General features: G+C 65.9%; 1 protein-coding gene across 1 annotated transcript in view; it reads right to left on the bottom strand.

Moving 5' to 3' along the window:
* The window catches only part of KCNN3 (potassium calcium-activated channel subfamily N member 3), a 123,567-nt gene extending 109,327 nt beyond the window's left edge, over positions 1–14,240 (bottom strand). The window contains exon 1 of the mRNA XM_045086841.1: positions 13,035–14,240. Within this exon, the coding sequence (XP_044942776.1) occupies positions 13,035–13,907 (873 nt within the window). The 5' untranslated portion in view covers positions 13,908–14,240. The remainder of the gene's footprint in view (positions 1–13,034) is intronic.
* Positions 14,241–15,050: the final 810 nt, after the last annotated feature.

The raw sequence follows: 15,050 nt of genomic DNA, 5'->3' as shown, positions 1-15,050 counted from the left end.
AGCAGATTGCCCCAGTTGAGAAGCCCTGATCTAGAGGCCCAGAGTTGGGTCCTGGGCATCACAGGGGGAGGATGGGTCCCCCTGTTCTCTCTTCCCTGTCTCGTGCCAGAGCAGACGGCCTCCTGCGCCGCGCCCCACCCCATCCCTTGGGGCAGTGCAGGCCTGGCCAGGGCAGGAGGACAGGAACGCGCAGGTGCCCAGAGCCAGCGCTCACCAGACATCTAGTCCCTAGCAGGGACCCCTCATCAACACGTCTTCAGCACGCGCCAAGGCAGGCACCAGCCACCCTGCACCAGCGGGCAAACGGACTCAAACATCGAGCCACCAGAGTCCCCCAGCCAGCGAGGCCCAGAGTCCGGGTCTGCCCCACAGAGAGCCTGTGGCCGGCAGGTCTAGACCTCACCCTCCAGGCCCAGGGCCCAGCATCGGCAGGCGATGGAGAAGGCCTTCAGGGCCACTCGTGGTCCCCTTCCCGACTCCCCTCCTGGCAGTGAGGGGCCAGGTGGGACAGCTCCCCGCAAGCCCCCCAGAGCCCTGGACACTGGGCTGGACGGCAGGTGAGCATGGGGCCCGCCCTGAGGAGATGCTGCCGCCTCCCTCACCCCTGCCCCAGGCCCACGAGTGGATGCGTGGGAAAGTCAGTCAGACATGTGAACCCGTGCACGTGCGTCTTGTTTCCGAGAGTGCGTGTGAAGTCAGGCCTCCCAGTGGACCTCTCAGCCACGGAGGACCCTCCTGATGTGCCAGACGGACCTGGGGTCAGCCGAGAGCAGGAAAACATGACTTGAAATGTGGCTCTGACCCATAAAGTCCTCTGGGGCCTCCGAGGAGGGCGCGTGTGGGGCTAGAGGGAATGCAGGTGAATGTTCTTAAACGTGACCCGGGGTGCCACAGGCGGTTTTTGGGAACGGGTGGGGAGCCAGCCGTCATGGCGGGGACCCAGACAGAGCCCCCCACCCAGGCCCTGTCCGCCGACCTCCCACTGTCTCTGGGGCACGTGCTGCGCACGGACACACTCGACCTCAGTCCAACCCCGGAGTCTTCCCCCAACACCGTCTCTCCCCGGCCCCCATGCCGGCGCCCGGACACCCCATCCTTGCATTTGCTGGGCGACCTCCCGACTCTTCCTTTCTCTGCCCCCTCCCAGCACCAGAGCAGCCCATAGCCGGCCAGGGATGACCTCCACCCCGGGACTCCCAGGGTCCTAGCACACCTCACCGTCAGCCTGTGCCCGCCTGCCAGGCCCCATGGCCCTCACCGGTCGCTGGACTGGGGCTCCTTTTTCCCCACCCCCTGTCTGTTCCCAACTCAGCAGCGGGTCCTGTTAAAATGTGAGTCAGACCTCGTGATGCCACACAGAGGCCTCGGTCTGCCTCACCTCACGCCACAGAGACTGCAGCGCCCCCCCCATGCACCCCCAGGCCCTCGTCCTTTGGGGAGTCGGCCTCGCAGACCCTCGCAGCCCTGAGACCCCACCATCCAACACAGTGGACCTTGGCCATGTGACCACCGGGCCATGCCACGCAGCTACTACAGCAGGATTTTAAAAGTTATTTCATGTCTAGCATTGACACTTAAAAACTGATGTTTGGGGGGCGCCTGGGGGCTCAGTGGGTTGAGCCTCTGCCTTCAGCTCGCGTCATGATCTCAGCGTCCTGGGATCGAGCCCACGTCGGGCTCCCTGCTCAGTGGGGAGCCTGCTTCTCCCTCTGCCTCTGCCTGCTGCCCCACTCGTGTGCTCTCTCTCTCTCAAATAAATAAATAAAATCTAAAAAAATATATTGATCATAGGGGACCCATCGGGTGCCAGTCGGTTAAGCATCTGACTCTTGGTTTTGGCTCAGGTCGTGACCTTGGGCTCCGTGCTCCGTGGGAAGTCTGCTTGGGATTCTCTCTGTCCCTTTCCCACTCACATTCCTTCTCTCTCTAAAATAAATAAATCCTTTTTAAAAACTGGAAGTCCATGTTTTTATTGGAAAACGTTTAGATATACTTGCAACAGCTTGGGCGTGTGAGTCCACTTCTCTCACTGTCAGTTCTGAGCCCCAGTACGGATCTGGGATTCCACGGTCGGGTCAGGGTCCAACGGCGGGCAGGTCCTGGGGGCACACGCTGGACTTCAAAGACTCAGATGAAGCACAGAGTGCGGCGAACAGTCCACAGTCCCCTCCACTCGTGACTCGTCGCAACGGCAGTCTCTCTGCTCTGCTGGGTTCAGTAAGAAAGCGCGGACAGGGGCTTCCCGTTTCTCTTCCGTTCCACGTGAACAGGCTCCTGGGCAGCGCCGGGCATCCCGGCCGCAGGGGTGAAGCTGCACAGGCTAGCGGGCAGCCGGCCCACCCAGCCTTCCCGGCCCCCCGTCCTGCTTCCTCACCTCCGGAAGACCCTCACTCAGACGTCCCCTGGGGGAGGCCTTCTCGGACACCGGCTCCGCATCCCGACTCTCCCGTGCCTTCCCCTCCAGCTTTGCTTTCCTTGATCGCGCGTGCAACACCTCCCAGCAGGGCGCCTGTGTCAGAGTTCAGCGTCCGTTTTAGCCATGACCCCGGCGCTCCCGGAGGCCCTGGCTTCCCTCTGGCTGTGGTTTTTTTCCACCATCCCTGCAGGGGAACGGGCACATGCTAGACATTCAACAAACGGTAGCCGGAGATTCCTCTGGGGAGGGCAGGCACACAGTAGGTGCCGGAGATTCCTCTGGGGAGGGCGGGCACACAGTAGGTGCTGGTGGGGCTGCTACCGGGATCACCGGGGAAACAGAGGCAGCCAGGTGCAGTCTCACCAGGGAAGGTAAAAGCAAGTAGCGAGGTCCTTGCCTCGGACGCCGCCCTGCCCCACACCCCCAGGAAAGCCGCCGTGGGCACTACTGGGAAGGTACATTTCCGCTCCTTCCCACCGATTTTTATTCTCCCAGTGAGAAGACAAATCTGTTTCCCTGCCACCAAAAGGCCTCAAGCCATGGCTACTTACATTATAGTAATTAAATCCCTGCTGCTAGGAGAGCTCGGGAGGGAGCAGGCCTCAAGCCAAGGGCTGGCCTTCAGGGAAGCAGGCCGTGGGGAGGGAGGCTGGCCAGAAGGGCCTGTCTCTCTCAGCGGTTTCCCAAGAGTGACAAAACCCACTTAGCCACAGTGATCTGGCAGGCTTTGCTCCCAAGACTGGGGGCTAAACCTCGCCCCGCCATCTCCCCCCCAACTCACTTCCTGACCCCATCTGGCCCTCACCTCCCTCCTGGAGGAGCTGTTCTGTACACAACCTCACTTCTCCCATTTTCCAGATGACAAAACTGAGGCCAGAAGCCAGAAGCTAGGCCTCCCAAACCCAGCCCAGGGCCTGCGTCGGCACCCACATCTCTGCTGGTGCTTAGCACGGGCCAACAACCACGTCACATGCTCTGCCCACAGTGGGGTCCCGTTTAACCCCCACACTGCCCCAGACGTGGGGCCGCAATTAACCCCCAAGGAGACAGAAGACAAGCATGAAGGCAACCCGCCCCACGTCGCACACGTGTAAGCGACAGACACAGGGTTCAAAGCCAGATCTGCTGTGCCCCCCCCCCCCGAGGCCAGGCTCTCCCGGGGAGTGGGACCCGCAGAGCCATCTGGGAGACGGCCCAGGTGGATGACAGATGTGGAGGGACATGGGGGCCGCGGTGGGGAGAGGCCACGTGGGAGACCTAGCCTCAGGCTGGGGGTCAGATCCAGGCCGCGTGCACCTGCTTCTGTCCCTCCCCAACCAGCCTGCGAGCCCAGGTCTCAGCAAGTGTTGGGCCCCAAAGCCAAGCAGGACACCTGGTCCCTGTCGCCCTCTTCCGTGGGGGACCTCAGCCCCAGAGCCCAGCTCGTACTCCAGCATCCCGGGGTTCCCGGCGGGTCAACAAACCTGTCGGTCGACAGCCCTCCCTCCCACCGAGCTCCAATCACCCACTGAAGCTCTGGGCGAGGCTGGTAGGGCCAGGAGGGGGCCGGGGGAATAGGGTGCAGTGGGCGGGGTGGACGCCCAGGAGGAGAAAATGGCTTTGGAGCTTGAAAGGGCTGAGGCCAGGAAGCGGCCACACAGCACAGGCACCGAGGGCGCTCCGGGTGCAGATCACGGGCCGGCTCCTTCTTGGCTGTGGCTCTGGGAAGTTCCCTGAGCTCAGCTGGGTCGTCTGTCCATCGGGACCATCGTGGGGACTGAGGAGACGAGGGGTACGGAAGAGTCTCGGTGTGTCCCTCCCTCCCCGCTCTGCCCGTTTTCCCTCCTGAATGCGACGCACGTGGGAGCCGTTTCTAGGGTGAAGCCTTCTATTCTATGAGAGCAACGTGTTCTCCCGAGCTGCTGAGGCCGGGGGCATCAGACACGACCCAGCCCACCACAGGGGCGGCTCTCCCCGCCCCACCTCCACCCTGCAGCGGCTCTCGGCCCCGCCCAAGCCACCTCGGTCCGGGGGTCCTCTCCTCGCCATCGGACAGCGCGGCCCGGCCTGGTTTCCTGCCCCCCACGCCCCCCGCCCAGCACGGCACCACCAGACCCGCCACGGCAGGGGAGGCATCCAGCAGTGCGGACACCTGGTCCAGCCCAGAGCAGGCGGGGTGGGGGCCAGAGTCACGGAACCAGCTGAAGGGTCCCCTGGAGTCCCATGGCCACTGGGCTCTGGGAAGAGCCGAGCCTTGGAGACCCGTGTGGGCCAAGGAGCCCCCAGGGCCCGGTCCGTGCCACGCGGAGTCCCCCATCACCCCCCTCAGCAGAAGGAATGATGGTCCCACTTTCCAGACAAGGAGGCCACTGCCCAGGGCCACTCGGATAAATCGTACAAAGTCAGGGTCGGACCCCGGGCCAGTGTCGAGAGCCGGAGCTGTTTCAGGAAGAGGCGGCCGACAGCGGCTGACGAGACCCTGACGCTGATCAAGTCCTCAACGGCGCGGACCTGTGCGCTCCCGGAGCCACGAGCAGGGCCGGCCGCCTGCAGGAGTTCGGCGGGACTACGACTTAGACCCCCTGCACCCTTGTCCCCTGCGATGCTGAGTGGCCTTGGACTAGTCACTTCTCTGGGCCTTGAGATCTGTAAAGCGGATGGCCCACCCTGCCTTCCTCACCCCTGCGGGTCCGCAGAACTCGGCCGCCCGGCTTAGAGGTATGAATCCACCCCTGGCCAGCTGTGCCCCCAGCTCCCCCTCAGGCCGCAGCCCATCCACCTTGAGCCTGACGCACAGTGACATGCTCAGCCCAGCCCTCCTCCCGGGGGGAGGCAACATCGCCGAAGTCAGCGGTTCCCACATCCCCACACGCGCCCACGCACGGGAGCCACACGGCCCCCCAGCCCAGCAAGCCAGCACCCGACCCTGGGGAAGCCAGAAGAGAGAAGCAATGGCTCTGTTAAAATCGGGAATCTTCTTTAAAAGGAGAAAAGTTCTGCAAAATCCCCGTGCGGACGCCAGCAGGTGCCAAGTCCGGCAAAGGCGCTAGGAAGGCCTCCGCTCGGCAGCAGCTGGGGCGTGCGGCCCCCGGAGCCACGAGCCCCTCGCCCGGCTGCTGCAGGCCGTTCCCTCCACGCACAAGCGGGAGAGCGAGGCTTGGGGACCGGGTGTCACCGGCCTGACGGCCCCCAGCGGTGAGGGCCTGGGTCAGACCAGCCCCCCGCTGCCCAGGGGGCTCCTTCCCTGCCCGTGGCGGGCCCCACTTCTGCGGGGGTCCCAGTCAGTAAGTGCCCAACGGCAAACCATGGTTCGCGGAGACGCGGCTGGCAGGCCGGGCCCTGCGCTCCCGGGGGTGTGCGGTGGGGGCTCAGCCCCTTGGGAGGGGCCTGGAACACAGCTTTCTTGCCCATCTGACGCTGACATCACGCCTGTCCCTTAGGAAAATGCCCGCCGAGCTGACTCGAACACAGCAGACGCCAGTCTGCGAATTCCTCACGCCGTCCGCACGGCGCGCATCCAGGGCCCCACGGCTCTGCTCGGAATCCGGCTCTCATTACCTCGCGGCCAGGCGGCCCTCATGGAAGGAAAGAAAAACCAAAAACTGTCCCCCTCACAGGGCAGGCCCTGACCCCCGGCATGTCCCCCCGCACCGGGGGGCTCTTGGCGCCCTGGCATGCCCGGCGCGGGGAGCCAGCAGCGGCCCACAGCCAGGAGCCGGGGAAGAAGCCGGTCCTCTCGCTCCCCCAGCCCCGCACTCCCTGTCCCGAGTCTCCCGAAAGCTTGTCGTCTTAAGACCCACGAGGAAGCCCCCGCGTCTCCTCGGCCCCCCGCTTCTGTGCCAGGACGGCCTCCTCGTGGGCCCACCGCCACCCTCCGTCCCTCCCCAGCGCTGTCCCACGCACACCGCCTCGTTCTGCTCCGTCATCGGTCATCGCGCGTCCCCCTGACCTTCCTCCCGGACTCGGAGGCTCTGGCCTGACTCCATGGCCTTATTTTTGTTCTCTCCACCTGTCCCGTTTGCACGGACACACCCAATTAGCTGTGCCCAGGCCACGGATTGCTGACTGTGGGTCAGGACAACTGGATCCCCTGAGGCAGGAAGGCTCCAGAAGCCCAGGCCAGGCCACCACAGCAGCTCCACCTTCCAGGTGGAGGAAACATCCTGCCTCCCCTCACTTGTGCAGATGCACCCAGGGGGACCCGTCCAGAAGCACGACGGGTGGCCTGTCACCCAAGGATGAGAAGGGCACAGGCCGCACGTGCCCGCCTCCTCCAGAGCCCACGTCTGTGGCTGATGGTGCAGAGGGTGACGGGTGCCCCGCCCATCCCCTTGCCCTCCAGGAGCCTGGGGGTTCACAGGAGCAGCTTCTAGGCACCAGGCTCGTCGACGCAGCAGTCACAGGGGGCAGGGCTCAGTGTGTGCCTGACTCCACGTCAGGCACTACCGGCAGGCGGGGGCTGGGAGTCCCTCCGAACACGGGAGAGATGGGCTTCAAACTCAGGAAGCTCCCTGGAGACCCACCATCAGAGGCCGCGAACTCCAACCCAGAGCCCAAGCCCTTGACCGCCACCGTAGCCCGGCTCTGCCGGGGCCACCAGCTCGGAGAAAAGCCTCAGGTCTTCGGTGCGGACACAGAGCTTCCGCCGACTGCAGGTGTCAGTGAGGTACTACGTTGCCCGGTGCGCTTGCCCTGCTGCTCCCTGCAGAGAAGCTCCAGGTGACACCTGGCCCCAGGAAGCCCCCGTGCGTCCCTGTCCTCCCTCCCCGCCCTGTGCCCTGCCCCAGCAGGATGGCTCCAGCCCCCTTCCCTCCACTCTGCCCAGTTCATCCTGGGGACCACCCGCTGTCCGCAGGGAGCCTCTCTAGTGAGTGAAGTGCTGCCTCATTCCTCAGCACCCCCAGTGCCACCAGCGGACACGGAGGTCAGCCTGGATGGGTGCACCGGGGTGCAAACCTGGCCCCCGACGACAGAAGTTGAGAACAGTAGGCTGTGGTCTTTGCAGCGGAGCAAACGCACTGAGACCAGAAAGGGCTGGAAGGGGGTGCGTGTGGAGAGAACCCTGCCCTCATGCTTGAGTCCGAGAAACAGAGGCCCAGAGAGGCCAAGGGTCCTGACAATGGCCACTAAGCGAGTCGGAAGCAAGAGGGGGAGCAGATGGGCCTTTCCTGAACACTGTTGCGAACAGAGCCAAACACAGCCTCGTGCCAGGGAAGGAGGAAACTGGGCCCGGAGGATGGAGAGGGAAACCCCAGCAGCAGAGACGGAGAAGCCTGTAGCGGTCCCCTCACTCGAGTCCCTCACTGAGCTCTGTGGCAGGGTTGGGGACAGGGAGACAAGCAGGCGCTGGAAACCTGGCCTCTGGCTCCAGAACCATCGCCCCCGCTCAGGGGCCCTGGGCGCAGACCACAACCCACTCTGCAGCCCAGTTTTCTGCCTGCCGCTGTCAGTAGTGACCCCAGGGCCGCCGGGGGCGTGAGGAACACCGGCACAGAGGTACGGCGTGCCACACACACAACCTGTGGAGCCCGGTAGGTCGCCCCGGCAGGAGCCCGGCCACCTGTGCTGGGGAGGGAGAGCCGCCCACGGGAGGGCTGGGGGCCTTGGCGGGGGGGGCTCCTGTTCCCGGGTGAGCCCTGCGCCTTCCCCAGCCCCGCCTGGCGGGCATCGCCCCAGGGCAGAACCCGCAGGCCTCCCCATGGGACGTGGGCCTGTGCGCATCTCGGCCCAGACCCACGCTGCCCCAGGGCCCCACACGGGTGCCCCCCAGGTCCCTGCCTCCCCTGAAACATTCGTCCCCGCCCAGTGCTCCGCGTCATGGCGCTCCAGCCCCTCAGCCTTGACCTGCCTCTCCCCACAGGGACGAGCAGCTTCTCCAGCAGCAGCCGGCAAAGGAACAGGCCTGGGTGCTCATGGCAACACCCCACGGGCTCACACGGCAGCCTGGCCTGGGGACCACAGGGCGAGGGGACGGGGCCGTGGCCACGCCCACCGCTAGGACTCAGGAGCCCCCCCACTGCCTCGGGGGTGCCTGCAGGCCCTGCTGGCCCCCAGCCCTCCGGCAGCCCTGGGGCTCCAGGGCAGCGCCTCAGACCCGCCCGCGTCCTCCAGCTCAGCAGGCCGCGCCCCCTCCCTCGCCGTTTAGAGAGGAGTAGCTGCCTTCCCGGTCTCTCGCTCTCCCGTTCAGGGATTTAAAATAAAGAAAAACTGGCCGAGACGCCCCTCACAGCCACACTCTGTCACCCGCGGTGTCCCCCAGGGTGCCACGGGACCAGCCACAAACAGCAGGCGGCGGCCGCTCCGCGCAGGGGACACCAGCTCCTTCCCGCTCAGGTGTCTTTACCTTCTGTGTTTCAGAGCGGATCTCTGGACCCTGGCCCAGCCTTGTGACCCCCCCCAAAAGCTCAGGAAGGGACATGCGAGGTGGCCGCCAGCTTCCCAGCAAGCCCGTGCCGCAGACGCTCACCCAGCGACAGCACCAGGCCCGGGCGCAGGGGACGCCGCCGGGAGGGAGGGGTGTCGGCGAGCACCCCAAAGCCTCCCCAGACGGCTACAGACGGCATGATGACGCGCCACGGACAGGTGCGCGCCACCCTGGTCCCCGCTGCGGTCACAAACGTTTGACTCATTAGTGAGCCCACCACAAAGGCTGTAAATAGTGTCGCCACCACCCTGGGCGGGGGCAGAACCTCATTTCCATATTCTCAGAGCTGCTCCTGCCCTCCCGGGGCAGACAGTCAGCACAACCTCAGAGGAAAACCTGTGCCTGGGCTCAGACCCTCCCACCTCCCGCAGCCCTGTCCTGCAGGCGCCACTCGGGGTGGGGAGGGGTCTGTCCCCTTCAGATGCCAACATTCCCGAGACCACAGAGGCGTCTCCTCCCAAGGGCCAGGGGTCCCTGACAGCCACCCGCCTATCCCAAGGGGCTCCTGGGCCTGGCAGGTGCAGGCTGTGCTCCCAGCCAAGCCGGCCTGCTGCTCTGCCCTTTGGCACACAAGGTCTTTGGGGAAACCAAACACATGGCTGGGGAAGGCAGGGGCTCAGAGACCTGGGACCTGCAAACCTACTCAGTCATTCTGGCTAGAGGCTGAGTGTGGACTCCCTGACCTCTGTGAGGTCAGCAAAGACACACAACATGTTGGCCCTAAGGCACCCCATTTTCTTTGAACAGTAAATGTCCAGGAGACCTAGCTCCCCTGGGCATGCAGAGGGACCTGCCCTTTCCCGGGGGGGGCCCCGAGGTGTTGTGAAGGACACAGAGCCAGGCACAGGGGCGCAGGGCAATCTGGGGAGCACGGTCCCACTGCCCCACCCCCCACCCCACAGCCTGGGCAAGCCCAGCAGCAGGACCAGGCAGAGGACCGCTCGGCCCAGGAGGTGAGACCCAGTTGGATGGTGAGCCCGGGGCTGGTTGGGGGTTGGACACGAACAGGGGACACGGCAAGCTGCCTCGCTGCACCAGCATTTCCTGGCCTCCCCTGAGGTGGCCCCGCCGCCTGAGCCCAGAGGTCCCTGAGAACCAGGCCCCCCGGGACTTGCCAGCTGGACAGAGGCACAGCCGAGCCACAGCAAGAAGCAGGCTGGGGCAGGGGGTGCACAGCCCGGGGAGGAGAGGGCCTGGCCCCGGCTCTCCCTCCAACCAGCTGACAGAGCACAGCAGGGCGTTCGAGGCCTCCCGCCAGCTCGGGAAGGTCACAGGACGCCCCGAAGACACAGCGCCTGAACTCCGACTGGCACAGACTCAGCAGAGCCCAAATCACTCAGAGTTCCCAGCAGGACCTCTGGGCCTGGCCGGCTCCCCGCCGTCAGCTGGGGCTTGCGGGAAGGACCGTTCACCTCCTCACACGGGCCCCTTCCCCACGACCTCGGAACACGCTCCAGGCAGGCCCTGCTCCTTCGCAAGGGCGCCAGGCCACGTGGCAAATTCCTCCCAGCAGCCGGTATCCGCCGGGGACGCGGCCCCGAGGAAGGAGACAGAGCCCCGGCAAGCAGCAGCTCCCGCGCAGGCCAGCGGCCTCCCGTTGCTCGGTGAAGACGCGTGTCCCTCTCCCAAGGGCCTCTGAGTGAGAAGCGCCACCCTCAGTGTGACGGCCACACTGGTTAGGAAAGCCGACAGACGCCTGGAGCTCTCCGGCTCGAGACACAGCTGCCCAGCCCAGCCCTGGGCCCGCCAGACAGCCGCGCGGCCCTCTGTCCTGACCCGAGCCCTGTGGCCACGTGGAGCCTGTGACAGGCCGGGGAGGCGGGGGACACACGTACCATCCCCTGCAACAGAGCCATGATTAGAGCCGTTTGCAGACAGAAGACCTGGCCCCTTCTCACAACTTCTCCCTGACAGGACACAACTTCTCACGCCACGGCCAAGGGAGAGCTCCAGCCTGTGGAGACTCGGCTCTGCAGCCAGAGCTGGGCCCAAAGACGCTCCCCTCGTCACCACTATTAATAACAATGACAACAGGCCCGTGTGTCCCGTTGACAGCTGGGGAGACGCGCTCGCAGAAGTTACCCTGTGGCTCGTCCAAGATCACAGCCCTGGGAGCAGCGGGCTGGGACCCAGACGTCACCCGGGCTCTTTACAAAGACCCTGTTCGTGACTGGGAGCGCCGAGGGTTCGCCGCCTTACGCATCCTGCGTCCACGCGGCCTGACCCGGGAGGCACCCTGAAAACGCGTGTCCCAGATTGACTCAGTGTACAGAGGGGCAGATGGCAGCAGGTTCCCGTGAGCCCTGCTGGTCACAGCCCACACTGTCTCAGGGCACTCAGCTAGGGCAGGCGGTCCCAGCCCCGCACACGGCCGTGATGGTCAGCAGCTTAGAACCGGGTGAGGCCCAGCCCCGTGGGCCCGCCTCCCCCCTCCTTCACACCAGAGTCTGGTTTCCCCGGCTCTGGGTAAGGCCCTTTCCCCGGGCACTCGTTCAGGGAGGTGCCCGCTCCAGACCCTCCCCTGCCGGCAGCAAACCCGTCCCCCCATGGCATGAAGACCAACGTGCCTCACGCCGAGAGCCATTCCCTTAAGAGCACTGAGCGGTGGGGGGGGGGGTGGTTGGGAGGCTGGTTTTGCCCCCTGCCCTCACCCCCTTGCCCTTGGGCCTTCGTCAGTCTCCCTCAGGGAGGGCTCCCGGCCCCCACGGGGGGCTGGGGGTAGGCAGGGCTGTGCCGAGGACGGCAGCCCCTCCCCGCCCCCTCCCAAACACCCGCAGGAGAGGCAGCCCCGAGAGAGAGCAGCAGCTCAGAGGCTCGCTCCGGGATGACTAAGTGAGCTGCTATTCCCGGGGAAACCCCACTCACTCCTGCTCTCCGAGGGGCTCCGACCCTTGCACTATTTGGATGCAGGCAGCTTCCAGGGGCTGCCCTCCACTGGGGCAGCCCCCCCCCCCGCAGCGTGCCCCTGGGGGACCCTCCGCGTGCGAGGACGTCTTGGTGCTGGCTACTCAGGTGGCCTGACAGGTCTGCCCGTGCCTGCGGGAGAGAGAGGCTGGGAAGGAGGGAAATCCGATCGGCACCTCCCAGGCTCTGCGGCCGGGCTTCGACGAGGAATGTGGCAACCCCGCAGCAGCTGTGCCCAGCCTGAACTGAGCTCTGTTTGAAACCTCCGACAGCTGAACCCCTCCCAGCCTCCCCCTGCCCAAATGACCAATAAGAGAAATCCAAGGGACAAGCAAGCACGCACACACGCCCTCCCCCACGACACACTGGGGGTGAGGGGGACAGCGGGAAGAAATCCACTTGCCCGCCGAGTGCCCGGCGCCCCAAGCCCTCGGCCTGCCGGCACAGCAGGGCCCCCAGCAGGCCGAGCCCTGGCAGAAACCCACCTGCCGCCCTCCCCCACGCCCCTGGAGGCCGTGATTTCTGAGCCGCGCGCCTCAGCCGGGTGTGCACACGGTCCGCCTCACGGATCCCGGGGCTCGGGGAAGCCCTGTCAGCCCATCTGAAGGAGAGGCGCTCCCCGGGGCCAAGGCCAAGGCGGCGCCCACCTGCTCTGCTGGGGACACCTGTAGCCGGTTTGCCGGCTGTTTACAGGCAACGGCCTCTGCTGAGGGCTCTTTCCTGAGGGAAAGGACTTGGGGGGGGGGGCTTCTGCCCCTTTTCACCCCTGCCCCAAGGGACCTGGGTCCCCGGCGCTCTGCCATCTAGCCCGAAGTCTGTCAGGGACAAGGGGGGAAAGAGAAACTTGGGAAGAGAGGGAGAAGCCAGAGCGAGAAGGGAGAGGAAGGAGTCCCCGCCCCCCACCCAGACATTTATTTCTCTTCTATCCTCGGGAAAATGGAGCAGGGCAGGGAGCAGAGGAGGGAACTGGCAGGCACATCAAGGCAGAGGGTAATTAATTGGTGCGTTACGCCGCTGGGCTCTGCTCGGTACGAGGGAACCGGGACGAAAACGACGTCTCAGAAGCGAATCCTTCCTCCTCCCTCACAGTCTGCAGCAGGCAGTGTGCGGGCAGCCCCCCCAAGAAAGCGAGGAATGAATTCTCCCGGGATTCAGAAGGAAAACCATGGGAAGTTCGCGTGTTCCATATAATTGAGCGAGCGCCTCTCCCACCACCGCCTCGCCCCTCCATCAATCTCTCTCTCTCTCTCTCTCTGTTGCTACCTACATATCCCTTTTGTTCAAGGTATAAAGAGAAATCGCAGCCCCTACCTTTGAGTACAAACCCCAAGAGAGCTCGGTCTCTATCACCATAACAACAATTCCAAACATCCCAAAAATCAGAGCATAGTCACTGAGCCGCTTCCTCTTTTCAAACAGGGCCCTCCTGTGTCCCAGCTTATAGCCAATGTTCTGGGTTTTCCGCTTGTTGGCTTTGGGGAAGGTGGCGCTGCTGGGGGTGGTGCCGGTGTGCTGGTGGTTGTGGGTGGCGTTGGGGTGGTGGAGCAGGGTCTGGTGGGCACGGTTGTCCTCCCGGGACGAGATGACGATCTCGGGGGGGTTGCTGGGGCTGAAGAGCTGGAGGGGCTGGCCTTCAGGCTCGGCCTCGATGAGGTTCCTCCGGGAGGCGCTGAGCCGGCTGAGGGGCTTCATGACCCCACCACTGTACTTGCAGGAGCTCATGGCGATCTCCGTGAAGGGGTTGCTGTCCCGCCGGTGCACCAGGGGGCTGGCCTGCCGGTGCCGGCCGCCTCCAGCAGGCCCACTTGTGGCTGTGGAGCTTGGAGAGTGGCCAAGCAAGTGGTCATTGAGATTGAGCTGGCTGCCCTGCCTGGAGGAAGGGTGGAGGACGGCGGTGGAGTTGGCCGAAGGGGGGCCCCTGAGCGTCGTGGGAGAGGAGTGCAGCAGGCCGGGCTGGACGGGCTGGCTCTGGAGTTGGGCGAGCAGAGACAAGGGATGTGGTGGTGGTGGCGGCGGCTGCTGGAGCTGAGCGGGTTGAGGCGGCGCCAGGGGTCCCGGGGGCTGCTGGGGGGCTGCTGCCGGCTGCGGCGGCTGCTGCTCGTCCCCGGACGATGGACAGGGACACTTGGGGTCTTCATCCAGGTCCCCCACCCCCGAGTCATGGAAGTGCCCAGAAGTGTCCATCTTGGGGCCTGGCTGGATTCCCTGCAGCACAAGCCCCCACCCCAAAGCCACCCTCGCTCCGAAGACGGCCTCAGAGAAAGCCAGGCATCCAAGCCCCCACCGGGTGTCTTGGCCCCAGTCTTCTTTCTTTGGCTTCGGTCCTCTGGGGCTGCCTGGGGTCCAGACGCCGCCACTCAAGGATGCATTGCCCTGGGCAGGAGGGGCCTGGAGCGGGAAGCAGCGGAGAAGGAACTCCGGCTCCGGAGGTGGCCCTCGGGGAGCGCGCAGGGCCAGGCTCAGCCTCACTCCTCGCGGGCTCAACAGCTTTGCTCCCCTCCTGCGGCCGGCGCTGCTCGGCAAGCCAAGCCCACTTAGTGGCCGCGGCGCCCATTGGCTCGGCTCGCGTCCCCCCCCCCGCCCGCCCGCCTCCTGGCTCCGCCCCCGCGCGGGCCCCTCCCCGGAGGCGGGGCCTGCCGCCCGCGGCCCCCTCCCCGGGCCGCGCAGCGAGGGCTGGGAGCTGTAGTTCCCGCCGCCGCCCCCGCCCCGGGCCGGCCCTTCTTCCTGCGACAGGTGCGGCCGGAGCCCGCGGGCCGCGGCCACAGGGACGTGCGCGCCCGCGGGGCGCTGAGAGGCGGCGCGGGGCCTCGCGACGGGGGGAGCCGCGCGCCCTGAGCGGGGGCGGCCGGCAGGAAGGCGCGCGGCGGGTGCGGCGGGCGCGGCAGGTGGACCCCGAGCGCCCGGAGCTGGGCCTCGCGCTCCCAGCGCGCACCCGGGGCGCAGACGCGCGGAGCGGCTACTCCGGGGTCGCGTCCCGGCCGCAGGGGCGGGCGCTCGCCTTCCGGACGCCGCAGTGAGTGTGCAGGGCGCCCCTTTGTCGTGCCCAGCCGTCGCGTCCACTCCGCGCGAGTGATGTCATCCTCCTTCCACGCGCGAGAGCCGAAGGGACAGTCACGCGAGCACGGAGAGGTCGCCTGGCAGCCGCGCCCCGCTGGGAACGGGGGTGCTGGGGTTCGAACCCGGGCGGGCGTGACGCGCCACTCGGTTCCCTCTCCCAGGCCTTCCCGCCACGACGCGCGGCCGGCGATGCTGCGGGAGCACCGAGAGCGGCTGTGCACGAAGAAGCAGGCCCAGCGGAAGGGCCGGCTCCTGGGGCCTGGGGTCAGC

This window comes from Mustela putorius, unplaced genomic scaffold (assembly GCF_011764305.1).
Source record: "Mustela putorius furo isolate JIRA1106 unplaced genomic scaffold, ASM1176430v1.1 tig00000997_pilon_pilon_pilon, whole genome shotgun sequence".
Taxonomy (NCBI): domain Eukaryota; kingdom Metazoa; phylum Chordata; class Mammalia; order Carnivora; family Mustelidae; genus Mustela; species Mustela putorius.
Note: the sequence above shows the minus strand (reverse complement) of the source record. Positions and strands in the feature narration are given on the sequence as shown.